This window comes from Heliconius melpomene, chromosome 19, assembly GCF_056956725.1.
Source record: "Heliconius melpomene rosina isolate 202511_hmr_F chromosome 19, ASM5695672v1, whole genome shotgun sequence".
Classification (NCBI taxonomy): domain Eukaryota; kingdom Metazoa; phylum Arthropoda; class Insecta; order Lepidoptera; family Nymphalidae; genus Heliconius; species Heliconius melpomene.
This window is the reverse complement of record NC_140407.1, coordinates 9,687,064-9,703,828: the sequence shown is the minus strand read 5'-3', so window position 1 is coordinate 9,703,828 and position 16,765 is coordinate 9,687,064. Positions and strand designations below refer to the sequence as shown.

Genomic DNA, 16,765 nt, shown 5'->3' with positions numbered 1-16,765 from the left:
AAAGAAACAATATAATTTTACAAATAAATAAATAATATGTAAGAAAAAGGAAAGACCTTATTAAAAACATTATAAGTACTTACATTTAGGGCATAATAAAAAAAAGTTAGTGAGTTATATCTTTTGACAGTCCAATCAACTCTATTCTGCTCACTTATAACCAGAAAATATATTATTACACAGTATAAAATGCGGAAATAATGATATTATCTTATTATGTTTTGGTATACGATAATATTCGTATTAAATATACGCTTTCTACGAATACACTGGTAATTGAACATTTGTGAATGCGTTTTAAGTGTTGCACAACACTTACAACACTAACATCTCCACTGTATCATTAAAAGTCTATTTATTATTTATTTTGGTCACAGAATGTAATGGCTACTTCAAGGTGACACACTGTCGCGTGCCACCAGTTACCTAATTTAATATCAGATCGATCTGAACCATTTCATATTGTCTGGTACTTTAATTATATAAAAATAAAAAAGTTTAATAACAGTTTTTATGTGACAATGAAAATTCAATTATGTTTCGCAATTCGACAACGTTTTTTTGTAACGGATCATTTGGCTGTAATTTATTATATCATAACAATTAAGCTTTGCTAATTCATGATAAAACTTATTGAATATAATTCGTATGGTTAAATAGGTCGTTCACCTACTATCCGCTTAGATATGAAAGTCTTTAGTCTACATGATGTGCAAAAATCACTATTTCTATTTTTACTTTTTCTATAGATAGAATGTAATTTGTTAGACATAAAATTAAAAATAGGAACACGTATTATATAACTTGTACTTTACGAAATCTCTCTCTCTCGAAAGATCTCAAGTTAGTGTTGCAAGTTAAAAATATGTGCTTATACAAAAATAAACTTAATCACTGATCTTATAGAGTCAATTAATGAGTGTAAAGACATACTAAGATGTGTCGAGATCTAAGAGACCACAGGATTGTGATTGTTATGAGAACCAATCGTCTTTGTTCTTTAAGTAACGTTATGTTGCACCTTGGCCGTAATTAATCAACTACATATTATATCTATATAATAAATGTACGCATGTATGTAGATTTGACCCAATTTTTTCATCTTACTACTTTAAAACATCATCTTCATAAATTATATTAATGAATCGACCACGTTTCTTTATCATTTCTTAACCAGGAAAGAACGATCTTGAATTTGTTATAGACATACTTTATATAAAATTAAAAGCAAGATTACAAAATTACATTACACCTACACGAACATGTTACTAATAACATAATGTTTACACCAATTAAGTAGGAATAAGATAATCTACAAACGTGCGTTTCATTTATAATTTAAAAAAAATATATAATTAAAGAGAAAATTCTTATATCAACCAAAAATAAATATAGGTTTTGTAAAAAAAAATATTGCTCTAACAAAATTTAGAATTTTATATCGATTTGCAATCTCTGTACGGTGTACCAAAAAATTCTGCGTAAGATATTCAAAGAGAAGCACGTGTGCGCAAGTGCCTTTTGATGATATAACGTATTACGAGATTAAAAAATCTTGTAAGATAAGATAGCTGTGATTTATTTTAAAATCAGTATTTCACGTGCAAAGATAAATATTTTAATTATATTTTTCTAGCTCCACACTGAAGGCAGAGGGAACCTGGGAACCTAGTGTTACTTCACCCCTTCCCATTGTTTCCGCTTTGCCTTGACACCAGAACAAAGAAATGAAAATATTAAATAACTATTTAATTTCTTCGAGTCGGAATCGAACCCACAACTTCTAGATCTTTTGATTGGCCTCGTTTAATAATTATAATAAATCATTAATATACAATTTATTCATACAATTAACTAAAGTAAGTAAATTCTGATCCAAAAGTAGATAAAACTAAATACTTGTCACAATGCACGTCATTATCCTTTTCATTATTTGATACGTATCGAGGTGTATCGACAATGTTAACTTAGCTCTGACAATGATAGTTATCAGTTAACCGTGACGGTTAGATTTGACCAGCCCCCGGTACGATAACTAAATGAAAGTGAATGTTTAGTTAAAGTCGCCTAAAGTCTTTGTCCTGTACCCTGCACCCTTGAATGTTTTAAAAATAGTGTTAATAAAATTAATTTCATTATAGTTAATAATTATAAATATATAATATGTATTTATATATAGTCTAGTTTAATATTTATCAATAGTCTAACTTTATAACATATTTAGAGGAAAATATCATAAAAGTGACATCTCCATATTGTATTTTACAATATATGTAATAGGCATAAATTATGAAGATCGCGAAATGATTGCGAATGTACGCATGTGTATGACACTGGATTTAGATAATGTTGAATTAACTTATTTTCGTAGTGGAATTAAGAAATTCGTTCTACATATTATACTAGTTTACTAAGTCCTAGTCGAGTCGATTTTATAATATTACCCATTGATTCATGGAAATAATATTTACGTCTATTTGTGTTACAACCCCTAAATCATAATATTTACGTCTATTTGTGTTGCAATCCCCTTTTTTAACCCCCAAATTAAGTAACATGTTTTGCATGGAAGAGATGATGGAGAATTCAAAGCTTAATTCGTCATTGTGGCAATTTTAACTTTTTAAATTTATTTTTTTAACCATTATTGTACAAAAATGTGTTACTTTCAAAGCCGAGTGCTACGTTAACAAAGGGCCATAATGTTGAATAAAAATTTGTATAAGTAATATTCATTAAAATGCGTGCACGAAATATATTTATGGCCTCGTCCAAATAAATAAATTCACACTTCAATGTAAAATAGAAATTTTACGCTTATTACATATGCGTGAGTTATTTTATTAAGTTACAGTGAAAAATATGACGTTACTATTTATCTACATATTTGGATTTCTTTCTTCTATATCATTAGATAATACATACCTACTTTTATAAAATAGCTACAATTTTATATCAAGTTATATTTTTAATTTGATAAAAGATTTAAACATTATAATCAAGAATTAATAAAAACTAATATAATTATCAAAAGCAAAACGACAATCCTGCTCTACCATGAACTTAAATTAAAAAAAAAAAAGTATACATGTCAACTTACGACTGTGACGTATTTGGTCATGCTGGTTACTTGTCACTGTCACTGTATCACAAGTGAGGCGCGCACTGACCGACTGCGTCCAAGCTCCCAACTGACTACTGGTAAACGCCTGCAACCAAACGGTGGTGGTACCATTACCGCACAACGCTATACGTACATACAAATCGACAATTTTAGATCACGCGTCTAATAAATAATGAAAAACGGATCGCGGGGATGTGGAAATTGTTTCACAATATGACCCTGATGGGGCCGATTTGATAGTTATTTTAACGTTTTTTTTTATTACGTACTGGCTTGTAGGTGTAGGGTGTTGGCGCTGTGCGCTTGAGCCGGGTTGTACGCGCAACAGAAGTGAGATCGAGTTATATAGGACAGCGCGCGACCTCCGTTTTGTTGGAAACACCGCGTACCGTGTTACCCTCGTTGAAGATTACACGAACTCAACGTATATAAATGGTTGACAATTTTAATTATTGTCATTTTTTTTTCTTGTTCATATATTTTATTTATGTTATTTAATTTCCTTATATTCTAAATAAGCTAGTTACATTTTAACCCTTAAATGAAATGGTCTAATGTGTTCTATCAATAATATTTTTTAAAGAAATGTATAGTATTTTATCGCTTCTTATTTTCTTGTCACCTATGTATAAAACTAATAATTAATATCTTATATAAATAGACGGGTCAGTATCTGTAACATTTTATTTTTTTATAATAACACTAAATATAACCGATATACTAATAAAATAATAAATAAAACCTTACACTAGTAACACCAAGACAGTGAAAGACATACCTTAATTTATAAGAAACCTTAGCAATATGTCGATGGTCTTGTCACGCCAATTAAAAAAAAACATCAAATTAAAGCACAGGCACCTGTGAACCTGTGAAAGTTATTTTCTTAATAAAAAAAATTGGACAGTGTCGCATATATATTTTATGACTAGGAGTGTAATACATATATAAAATACATAATAAAAGAAATTCCTTTATCTGGCACTTTCAAGATCTACCCCTTTGCCTACACCTTTAAAGTTTTTTTAAAATTATATTCGATAAATCAAACATATGGTATGTTACCTAATTATGTACCTATTACAAAATAATTGTAATATAACAAATACCCATACCCTACTCCTTACCCTAGTATGGAGAGTGAACCTGGGAACCGAGCGTTAAAATACTTCCGTTCCCCACTCACCGCTTAATTCTGGAGGTATTTCGTGTTGAGTGGCGGAACTTAGCACCGGGCTTTAAAAATAAAAATATTTAAGGCTTAAAATAAAAAATAAAATAAATATGTGAGTTGGATGGACTAATGTATAACTTTTTGATAAAGAAAAATACAAGAAAGCTTAGATTAAAAAATATTTATTATATCCATTATATTATAATGTTACATAACATACATATATAGCATAATATGTTTTTAATAAGGCTTGCTAGGAATTGTAGCCGTATCCCCAGAGATATGTAAATTACTCACAAACAGACACTCTGATGGAACCCGTCAGTCAAAGCAATTTCCAGCCATAATTTCAAATGCTGTTTCTATTATTATTTAGCCTTTTAAAGCCCCAAAGCCAATTTTCAGATAACTTAACTTTGGAAACAAAATCAGTTTTAGCATCTGAAAATATGTTTTAATTTCATGGAATTATTAGACGGTTAAAATTTCAATTTCACTAACTACTTGTAACTTATTTTGAGACAAGAAAAATATATACCTAACATCTACATATTAAACCAGTAATTAGAGAAAATCTTGTGACATGATTACATTACTTCTTTGTTACTTTTCCAAAAAAAAAAATGTTGAGATAATTCAACCGATTCGTCTTGTCCTGATATCCAGCCATCTTTATTTTAAGTAAATAGATAAGTACGATTTTTTCAAGAAATCCTGGGACTATAGATCTGAGTATATGACTTGAATTTCAACTCGATATCTCCAAGAGTTCCTGAGATAAAAGCTCTTGACAGACAGACAAACAGACGGACGGACTGACAACAAAGTGATCTTATAAGGGTTCCTTTTTTCCTTACAAGGTATGGAACCCTAAAAACTCCTTTTGACAACATGATATTTTACAACAATATATATTATTAGGCTACTTTTATAAGTAAATATAAACTACAAGTATAACTACAAATTTGAGGAGGTACCCTAGGTAGAGTTTTCCAGCTCGATCCAGGAATCTCCGATTATTCAGGTAAAAAGTTCAGACAAGTTGAGAACCACCTCTAATGAAATCAACTATTGACAGTAGGTAATTAAGAATGTATAATTTAAAATTGTCACTTTTTTTATAAATAATAAATATTTAAAACTTTATTATCTAATCATACATACATATTATGTGTCTGTTTAGTTGTTAAAAACATATAAAATAAATTCCAAATTTTATATAATTATATTTTTAAGTATATTGTTAATCATATGTATCATATAATAAATATTCAAAAATAAAACGTTGTGGCAAGTGATAGCATTAGTAATAAATTTAACTTTATCGTTCATTTTTTAACGATACGATTGAAATGTAGACATTAATGTACTTACATAACCACCACGTGAATGATAAATGAAAATGCACAAACTGAAAAAAAAAATATTGAAAATATGTTGAACTCCTAAACTAATAAAATACTGTAAGCTAACTCTAAAATGCTAATAAAATATTGGACCAAAGTGTTTTGAAATTTAAAAAAATATTATTATTTTCCTTTGTATTTCCATATCAGTTTCTTAATATTAATATTCTCATATGGAGAAGCTTTTATGATTGTGAAGGCAATATGACATTGTTTATAATTAAGAAGGACTTATGTGACGTTATTGTCCCAACTACCAGGTTAGGATAATATAAGTAATTATAAACACCTCAAGGTTTATAAATTAGCCGTAAATAACATATTTATCCTTTATGTTAATATATCTACATTTATTTTAGTATACAAAGAGTGTTTTTTTTACTATAAGACTAAACATTTTTCATGCAAAAAAACTTGACCGATCTGTCTTACCTAATATACTAATAATTAATAACTATGCCACTTACAAGATCACTGATTCGTATACAGGGTGCTATTTTTCATACACCTATTTTTATTTATTTATTTTTCAGATGTAATAAAAAGTAACAAATATTTAATTTTAAAACTTACGAAATATTTAAAATATTTTTTATTTTTCAGTCAACAGGACTAAATTTCAACTATAGTTTCTTTGTTCCTTCTAATAGTACATGTAAGTAAGATAAAATATTTCGATTAACATTAAAATATTTGGTAGCGGAGCCATTCTAGAAACCAATTATAAGCAATAGGAAGGTATTTGATTTTTGAATATTCCAAAGTTTTTGTGACTAGCATTTTATTTGTAGATTGATTGGTAGTTCGGTGAATTATATACTTATGTTGTTCTAAAAAAAAATATTATTATCTCACTTATCTAAGATGATAAGTAAGATGATTAAGTACACGGGGAAAATTCGAAGTTCGTAGTAACATGACTATGTGATTCTTTCCCAGATTCCTACACAAAAAGAATCTAGTGCCAAAAATTTCCTTCAGTCCGTAGTGATAGCAGAACTAAATGCCGATTTGTCTTAGGTTGTGGACCATTTTAAAATATCATCTATGAATCTGACATCTGTACCTAATAGTTGTACGGGGTGCAATATATATAATAATTGAATTTACTTTCGAATCCAAATGCATTACATCACATAAGTACGTATTACCTTATAATAAATAATAAAGCGATCATTACTTTTTTATTACTTAAGCGTACAATGTTGCCATAACACGATTTTTGTATGAGTATTTAATTTGTTTTATACCTATATTTTTTAAGTTCATCCTGTTATCCGCACATAGTAGGGTGGGGTGGTAGAGGGAACCTGGAGATCAAGTGTTAAGACACTCCGTTTCCATTGAGATGCTTCTATTCTCCATTTTCTGCAGAATTCTGGAGGCATTGCACTTCGTGACAGAACGCCGTGATTTGTCGCGTTACCCGGGAAAATGGAAATATTAAATATTTAATTTCCTCGAGTGGGAATCGAACTCACAACCTGTGACGGCTATATTAGCGGTTTCTTAGTACGTGCTAACTGCTAAGGGTACATTTAAGTTTGAGTATAGGTGAAACTGAACAGGAAAACTTCCGCATGTCCATATCGAAGGTGAATGTCCGCGGGCTGTGATTAATGCCATTGAACTATATATGTATATTATTAAGCCATTTAAAGGAATTATAGTACACTTGGTAAAACACGCACCCATACAGCAGGGATAAAGGGATCCTAGAGTTAAGATACTCCGTTCCTCACTATCAGTCGAATTTTTCGAGGCATTGCGTATTGAGTGGCGGAACTCAACACCGGAACCTAAATAATATATCATTCCCCCGAATGGGAATCGAACCCACAATCGTCGTGTTACAGTTTTACCTTTGTGACGGCCACGTTGTTCTATATTTTGTGTTGTATTTAACCTTTTATAATTTTTCATTAATTTTCTTATTCTTACAGTTTTTTTCTCACGTCATATTTCAAAACTTAAAAGTCTGTATGTTTTCTTAAATTTTCTTAAGTATTGTTTATTATTCGTTAAATTACCTTGAAAACGACTGTTATATAATTCTATATAATTAAATCAAATCACGAAAGCTGTACGTGCTTTTTACTTATACAATTAAGTATACTATACTATTGTGATGTCAAATTATATGAATTTCTGTAAATTTTAAAAATAAATGTAAACTTTTAGGCTGGTACTTAGGATATGTACTATATTGTTAGTCGTGTATAACTTATATATATCCATCTATATTTATTTCCAAATTCCTTATTTTTTTTAACAAAACTATAACTATAAATAGATAAAAATAAAATTGAATACGATTCAAAGAAGCTCAAACAAAGATTTATAATGTACGAGTATATAATATTTGCTATAATTATAAGAATTCTGTATATATATATTGAGCACTTCCGGCTTCTTTGCTATAAAAATAAATTAAAAAAAAACGCAAGGTTAACGAGGGCACTTGATCAAGTATAGGAAGGATTATTGAACCTTACCTTTATTTGTGCAATACAGTACAGGTATAAAAATAAACTTCTTTCAGAGCATTATTTAAGTCTATTTTACTAAAACTAAAACTTAAAAATTACGAATGTTAATTATTACATACATATATTTAAAATTGAAAAAAGTCCAGTCAATAAACAACGAATTCGGACGAAAAGTGGCAAACGGAATGTCTTGAATATACTTAATGTCTTGTATGCACTGAAAATATATCTTATAAATATATAGAAATAAGCATTACGCAAAAAAAATATTGTTTAAACTAAATCGCATCTTATAATGCAATGATTTTTTGTATCGGTACAAATTCGTCATTGTCCTTTATATATTTGGAAGTTATTACTAAATATAATAGCAAAGTGAAACTTTGTTACTAAATACTTGATATATTTCCAGGTCTAGACTAATAATTTAATGCGACCTAGAATTTTATAAAAAGCACGATAATCTGACCTCAGTTTAATTTATATACTTAACAATAAAATTAAAAATATTACGAAACTATAAAAAAATTTAACATTCTATATATATTTATTTTCTGGGGATGTTGCAAAATACTTAAATATAATACAAAATTCTAGTCTTTGTGACGCGATGGCAATTATTAAAATTTTATATGAATTTCACTATGATTTTCCTCTGTAAGGAATTTTTTACAAAATCTTTATGACATACTTAATTTTACAAAAGTTAATTAAACAGAAGTATTACTTATTTTGTAAAATCTACCTCGTTGTTACCTTAATTTTAAGTTTTTCGTAATAACTCTCAAAATGTCGAAAAGTATTATTGAACGCTGAGCCCTTCATTTGTTGAGTAACATCACTATTTATTTCTTGTAAGTAGCATTCAGCAGTTAATAACAGGATATCTGGCTGTACTGTGATACAGTACGATGTTAAATCTAAGAAATCTATTACAAATTACAAAATTGTTCATATATTACAGTTCCTAATAATAACATTTTATATTAATATCCCTTATTTTTTCTTCACATTAGTGATAAATATGTCAAAATCAATAATATCAAGAAATAATTTCCGTGAGAAAACTTAATAACTTAATATAACTATCAGATCCACGCTGTATCTTGGATAGAGCAGAGCAGGCAGAGGGAACCTAGTGTTAAAACACTCCGTTCCCCACTTTCCGCCGTATTTTTCGAGGCAATACGTGTTGAGTGGCGGTACTCAACGACGACTTTTTGCCCTGGTGCAACAACGAAGAAATAAAGGTATTAAAAAAAATTATGCCTTTGTTATACAAAATTAGACAATATATTAAATAAGTACAAACATTACTTCAAATTGAATATGAAACAATAATCTTGTTCGCTCATCCATATCTCAAATCCCAACAATATTATTTTTCTTTCTGTATCACTACACAAACACCAGTGACATACCACCCCGTTTACGACAACCTCAATTATTACTAATATCGAATATCTAGATAATTATCGTTGTATTATTAATAGTATATAATTAATTAATAATAATTAATCTTAACTGTATTTTTTTTTTAATCATCGTCACACAGTACTCTTCGCGGAACATTGAACTTGGTAGAAATGACACTGACGGCTGACCTAATAACCATCTATGGTTCAACGATCGAAAGCGCTTCATCGATTATTTACAATACAACGAATAAAATGAAAAAAAAATAACACAATAAATACTTACTTTTTAAAATATTGTAATTTTTGTAGAGCTACACAAAAAAAGAGACTTTAATATGGATGCTTGCTTAAGAATAATAAGAAGTTTGATGATTAAAAGTACGTAAGTTGAAGTTAGTTTTTTTAGTTTAAGTTTATTTGTTTAACGTATAAAACTTCTTATTATTCCCAGCTGGTGTTGAAAATTTAAAAATTAATTGTAATTGGAACTAATTGTTTTAGTTTCCACTTATTAAAAAACAAGGAATTAAAATAAATAATATAGCATTTATTTTTACACAATATTTATATTCCGTAATAAAACCTGTAAATTGCATTTACATAAATGCGGAAATTGTCTAGGAAAAAATCACTAGCAATTGGAGGAAAAAATACTAATATATTTAGGTAAAATTTAGATATAAATTTAAAATAACTTTATTCTCAGCCCTATAATAATATTTCAAATATGCATATATGCAAATATTGGCAGCATGTTTAACAATCTAAAAAAAGTAAGTACAACAAAACTTACCAAACGTTATCGTTAAAAGTCTAAAAATCTAACATCTAAAAGTAAAGGCAAAAACGCGGCGTTGAGTTCCGCCACTCAACATGCAATACTTCGAAAATTCAGCGGAAAGTGGGGAAGGGAGTGCCTTTACAGTAGGTTCCCTCGGGCTACCCTGCAACAGCACGAAGCTGAAAAAATTGACAAGCCATCATATTGGTAAATAAGAATAATAACTAGCAAAATCTAGTTTTACTAACGTCTGTTAGTATCACAGAAGAATTAAACATCTTTTCTCCAACTAAGCTCATCTAAAAGCAGAGATAACATTACATCTGAAAGCCTTCACCTTGCCAATTGCTTCATTGAACCAAGACGTGCTCAGTAAAAATATTACTTAATAATATTGGGGCCAAGTTCATCTCGCTCGAGTTGCCACCATTATAGCAATTGCTATCTTTCGTTACGGTATTACGCGTACACCGGATATTATGTCGAAACATAAGTAAAATGATATTTTTTTTTCAGTTAGACGGTTAAGTGGAATGTAGGATTAACTTTTACATGCAATTTTTATTTGTAAATTTATGATAAAGGTGGAATATTTGCACTTGTCATAGCTAATTATTATTATGTCATTTTATATTTTTTAGCTTCTTTTTTATAGTTATTACCTATTATATATGCACATATATAACAATAATATGCATAGGTAAATAAAAATTATATTATAACTAAACGTAGATATGTAGTCATTAACCATATAAATAAACCGTTTTTTTTTTTTATTATAAAAAGTTTTTTCAATTTTTGCACAAGTGCACCTAGTATGATAGTTTGTACCTGTTAATTTTTATTACAATTTTGTCAAAATGGTAATTAGCCCGAAATGGAAATTCAATAGTTTAATTTGATAATAGTAATATTATAACGAATTCTTATAATATATTTTCATAAAGATCTTTTAATACACCTTCTAAACTTGATTTCTAATCTAACCGGAAATATTCCGACTTGGAATGGTTTCTGTCATTTCAAGAGCAACTCTCGTTAAAGAACTAATGTTAATTGTGCTTCAATTAATAGTATTAATATTTAACGTAAACCAAAGCAACGGAAGGAAGTAAGGAATATATGATGCAGACCTTGCTCGTACTTCCGTAATCTATAGGAACTACTTCTGACCTCAGTGATAGACTAATGACCGATATCCCTGCTCGTAAGTGCAACAAAGATATGTATTCTCACTGCAAATCGAAACGGATATAGCAATTTAGTTTAAAGGATCATGAATCATTATTAGTCAGCTTATTATTGTTTACGTTCTCATTTACCTACAGTTATCATTTGCACTTTATTGCATTTTAACCAATATACTGAAAAATTGTCTTCTTCTTCCTAGCATTAATCCCGGCTATTACCAGGGTCTGCCTTCCTACTCAACCTACTCCACTTTGCACGATCTTTTGCGTCCTCAGTGGTTAGACCATTGGCTCTCATGTCCTGCATCACGACATCCAACCAGTGCTTCCTTGGGCGTCCGGGAGGTCTCGCTCCAGGAACTGGTATTGCAAGGCACTTGTATCCGACATAGTTCTTAGGCCGGCGCTTAACGTGGCCAAACCATCTCAGGCGACGCTCTTGGAACTTATCCGCTACGTCACAGACTGAAAAATTGTACTGACTGTATAATAACTTGGATGAAAATGTATGAATTATTTGTATTAGGGTGTGATGTTTACTGATGTTCGTACAATTTATTGTATCTTTAGCGATAACTACAATTTTACATTTTTCATTTAACGAGCAAATATTTTATTTATTAACAACTAGCGACCCTCTTGCGGCTTCGCCCGCTTTTACTACTGGATTATTCATATGATGTATGTTTGCAAAGCACTTAAGATAATGTGAAAATTTATTAAACCCTAATGCAACCCGCATTTTCGTAGTTTTAATAAGGATTTTCCAATTGTTTTACACAGCAAGGATTTTTTAGTAGGTACCGTAATTTTAAATCTGTGCTACTAATCTTTTCAAGTACTTATTAAAATATATTTAAATGACTATTTTTAGATAGTTAAATGACTATTTTTTAACGAAAACCTACCTACTAATAACTACTACAAAAAATATGAATCCAAATATATTGCGCTGAAATAATACATTCAACTCCAAATTATCCAATACGTGCAAACGCATCTAAATCTTCGTTGCTATAGAGGCAGGCGGGTTTTCTTTTTTCGAGCTTGTGGTTAATGCTTAAGAGGGTCCCTGATGAAAAGCAAGCACTACGTGGCTGCCTGTGAGGAAAATTAAATAGAATGCATCGGCCGGGAATCGAACCCGGGCCGCCCGCGTGGCAGGCGAGCATTCTACCACTGAACCACCGATGCGTGTAAAACAGGCGGGCGCGGCGGACGCATGGCGAGTGGCGGGCCGTTTCGCAGCAAGGATTTTTTGATATTGTAACAACTTCTAAAGTACTTATTAAAATTAAAAACAGTAAAAGACAGTTTTGATCTACATTAAATGGCCAACGTAACTAATATACTTATTTATATGCTGAGAGTAAGGGATAAGTGAAACTTGAGTAACATACAGCTGATGTGTCAACGGCGGGATGTGTCAACAATTAAATGCGTTTTACTCTAAAACTATTCGCAATTTCGAAATAGTGTAAAAAGCAAATTATATCTTCGTTTAACGTAGAAAATTGATAAAGTATTTTAAAGGATAAGGATTAATACCATTATGGAAAATTTTCCCTCACAATAAAAAATATATTGAAATTACAATTTTTAGACAGAAAAATTATCACTACACGTTATTCTTAAAAGATATGAATATGCCGTCGCGGACTTTTTTGTAGATCTTATTAAGAGGAACAATACTCCAGTACATTTTTTTCATGTAGTACTTACCATTAAAGCAGCGCATGCGCGAAAGTGTCTCAACGGATAGGACTTTATACACATTTATCGTATTTATGTTAATTTACATAAGAATGTACAAATAATAAACTATATATAAACCTTCTACGAAAAATACTTGACCTAATGGTGAAAACCGCATAAAAATCCGTTGGGTGGTTTAGAAGAAGAAGAGTTAGAAACAACAGACAGACACGAAAAGCGACTTTGTTTTATAAGATATAGGATGATTTATTTTCATCCCTAACTTCTTTTTCTAGCAATTATTATTTGCAACAATGATAATTAATATTTGCTATAGAAAGAGGCGAGCCAAAATTTTTATTTATTGTTTTTTTTTTTATTTATTGTTGTAAGAAAAAATAATTAGATGGTATAGTAAATAGTAGTTTTAAATCATATTGCCAAACCTTGTCTCGCCGTAATTACTCTCAAGTTGTACCCAAGGATACTCAACACCTGATTGCGAAAGACAATGAAACATTAAATTTATTATAAATTGCACACATAAAACAAAAATTTAATCTTTTATTACCTTTGTTATTAATAAATTATCAAATAAAATTAGGCTTAAATTATTTATATTAATTATCTAGTTATTATTACTGAGTGCAATTATTATTATATATATGATTATTGATTTGTAATCTTCATGTTGGTAGGCATGTACACTGTACACTGTACATGCGGATAATAAATAATAATAATAATAATATAATATATTTATCTAATCAATTTAATTCTAAATAATATATTGATCCCGTATATAGCAGGGTAGGGGTAGGCAGTGTTAAGACATTCCGTTCCCCACTTTTCGCCGAGTTTTCGAGGTATTGTTGTGAATGGTGAAACTTAGTTTTGAGACAAAATTGGCAACTAACAATAACACCATATTTTGCATCTCACGCCTTCATGTCATTGTTTTCTTAACCTTTATTTAAAGCTTTTTTTATTGTGTAAACAATTAAAAAAAATGTTCAGTTCAGTTCTTTACTTATCAAATAAACCGTCATTATAATGTAGACGTCACATCGTCACCTCGCTTGGTCAAAGCCAGTTCATATTGCTTTTTTTGACAATCGGCTGGATTTTTAATATTTTATTTTTGTGTTCGATTTATTAACAGTGAATAAAAACATAAAGTTATTTTTATATTGTAATTACTCTTATTTGTATATGTTCTGTTTAGAAAGTAGACGGTCTCTACAAAAACAGAATAATGTATGTGAGCAAGCAGTAAAAAAAATCGTGGAGGACGACCACTACGACGACTTACTTGTAAAAGAGTTCTGGCTCTATTTTTATAATCACTCACACAAATGCAGAACCTAACTTAAGCCTCATAGACGATAAATTACTGACTAGTATGCACTTGAAAAAACGAAAAAAAGTTATTTGAAATCAGACAAACGTTTTAAGTTTATTTATATGTAGATATGAATAGATTATACAACAATCTAGCATCTACCTACCTTGATAATAAACGTGGCCTACTGTATTGTGAATGAGAACTAAATGAATCATTTATATAGTAATTTAGATTTTTTTTCTTTTTTCAAAGCTACAGATATAATGAATACATAATATTTTAGAAATATTTAACCTTCGCTGTAACGATATTTTAATGCAGACATTCATAATGAAACACATTTTGTTCTTAATATAGTTAAACGTGAATATTTTTTATTATTAAATATTTTACATATCACAAACGCATCAATAAATTAATTTTTCGATTTGTGTCATCAAAAATTAATATTCGTCATCTCTCAATTTCCAGACTCATCATCTACGTAGACTACGAGGGACGCAGGTTATTAGTACACCAAAAATACCATTAAGTATTTTAAATGTCATTAGAATTAATTACACACTTAGATTTACCTACCTGTATCTGTGTACCTAATACACATCTGTCTTGAATATCTAAGTATTTAAATTTATAGAAAAAAGTGAAACATATAGAAGGCGTTTGTAATCTTACAGGTGGAAAATAAGTTTAGTCGTGAGACTTTTTATTTCTATAAAGTAAAATTAAAATAAAATGTAATTATAACTTCTCGTCATCGGCTTACGTGACTGTAAGCACGCGCACCAAATCGCTTATTTCTAATATTGAAATAATGCAATACTATATTTAACAAATATTTATTATATATTATATGTAAGTAATACATGCACATATAAGTACATACATACAGTATGTTTTAAATATATTCTGAGTTCCTAGAATTAACAACCCACGTTTTATTAGAACAAACCAAGAATCAAACGTTACAAAAAATTAAATAAATGTTATTTTGTAATACTTAACTACGAATTATCGCTAATAGGTAAAGGGAACAAAAGCGATATTCTAATAATTTTCCTCAAAAACTTGTAGACAAACTGAAAAGAAATAATCGCTACAGACACGCTATGGTTTTTCGTGCGACCTCTTAGATCTTGGAAATTTTGTACTAACTATTGAACATGAAGCCGACGCGACGTGGTGTGAGTAACAGAAAATATCATGACTTACAATTGTGCTATCTGCATCTACATCATCATTTATATTCAAAATCATTCATAAAATATACATTAATATTATTTTTTTTAATTCTAATAGCAACTATTTATATTAACGACATTTTGTCCTAGATACAAGAAATAAATCTTTTGTTTAAAATTAATTTTGAAACAGCATACTAAATAATTTATGTGATAGTTGTTACATTTTTTATAAAGTATGGATATTTTGTAACTTCTTTTAAAGCACATGTTTACTGTTGTCTTTTCTAAGTGAGGCCGTCACCAGTGTGCGACTGTAACGCGACGGTTGTGGGTTCGATCCCCACTCGGAGGAATTATTTATTAATATTTTAATTTTTTCACTCTGGCTCCAAGGCAAATGTGGAACGGAGTATCTTAGCACTAGGCTAGTAAGCTGTATTATTTACTTTTACTAAGTGATAATTTGTGTTTTTAACATTATCTTCATAATAATTATACGTACTTAATTATTTTCATGTTTCGCACTTGGCCGCGTTCTGCTCTTTTGTGGGGTAGCCATTGTGCGTAAAACAGCACTTTGTCAAGACGATGTCAAGGCAAAGTAAATAGGATAGGTCACTATTTCATTGTTCTACGATAATTATATATTAGATACACTATAATTGTTAAATTTTATATGGATTTCTGAACACTTACCTACACGTCAAACATTCTAGTTTATTGTAAGACAAATAATGAATATTGAATGAAACCGCCATGATTTCGACTTTAAATGAAATTAAAATCTACAGCTAACTAGGCCTAACCTAAAGCCTAAAGCCTAACTTGACCGTACTGTAGTATCATAAAGAAAAGTCCTAAGACATTTACGAGATTTTAATTTTCGGAAGGTGAAGAGAAATCTTATCATTAAATATCCACTAGTGTAGATTGAGAATAGTATATATAAATAAAAACAA

General features: G+C 29.7%; 1 protein-coding gene across 2 annotated transcripts in view; it reads right to left on the bottom strand.

Moving 5' to 3' along the window:
- Positions 1 to 14,608, bottom strand: part of LOC146528671 (uncharacterized) — a 41,308-nt gene extending 26,700 nt beyond the window's left edge. Inside the window, exons 1-2 of one of the 2 annotated variants that reach the window (XM_085203438.1) lie at positions 14,590 to 14,608; positions 3,101 to 3,209 (exon numbers count right to left, since the gene is read on the bottom strand). In XM_085203438.1, the coding sequence (XP_085059564.1) occupies positions 3,101 to 3,121 (21 nt within the window). In that variant the 5' untranslated portion in view covers positions 3,122 to 3,209; positions 14,590 to 14,608. Of the gene's footprint in view, positions 1 to 3,100; positions 3,210 to 3,393; positions 3,530 to 14,589 lie in introns of those variants that run through there. The other variant, XM_085203437.1, reaches the window with a different exon arrangement.
- Between the last annotated feature and the right edge of the window lie 2,157 nt (positions 14,609 to 16,765).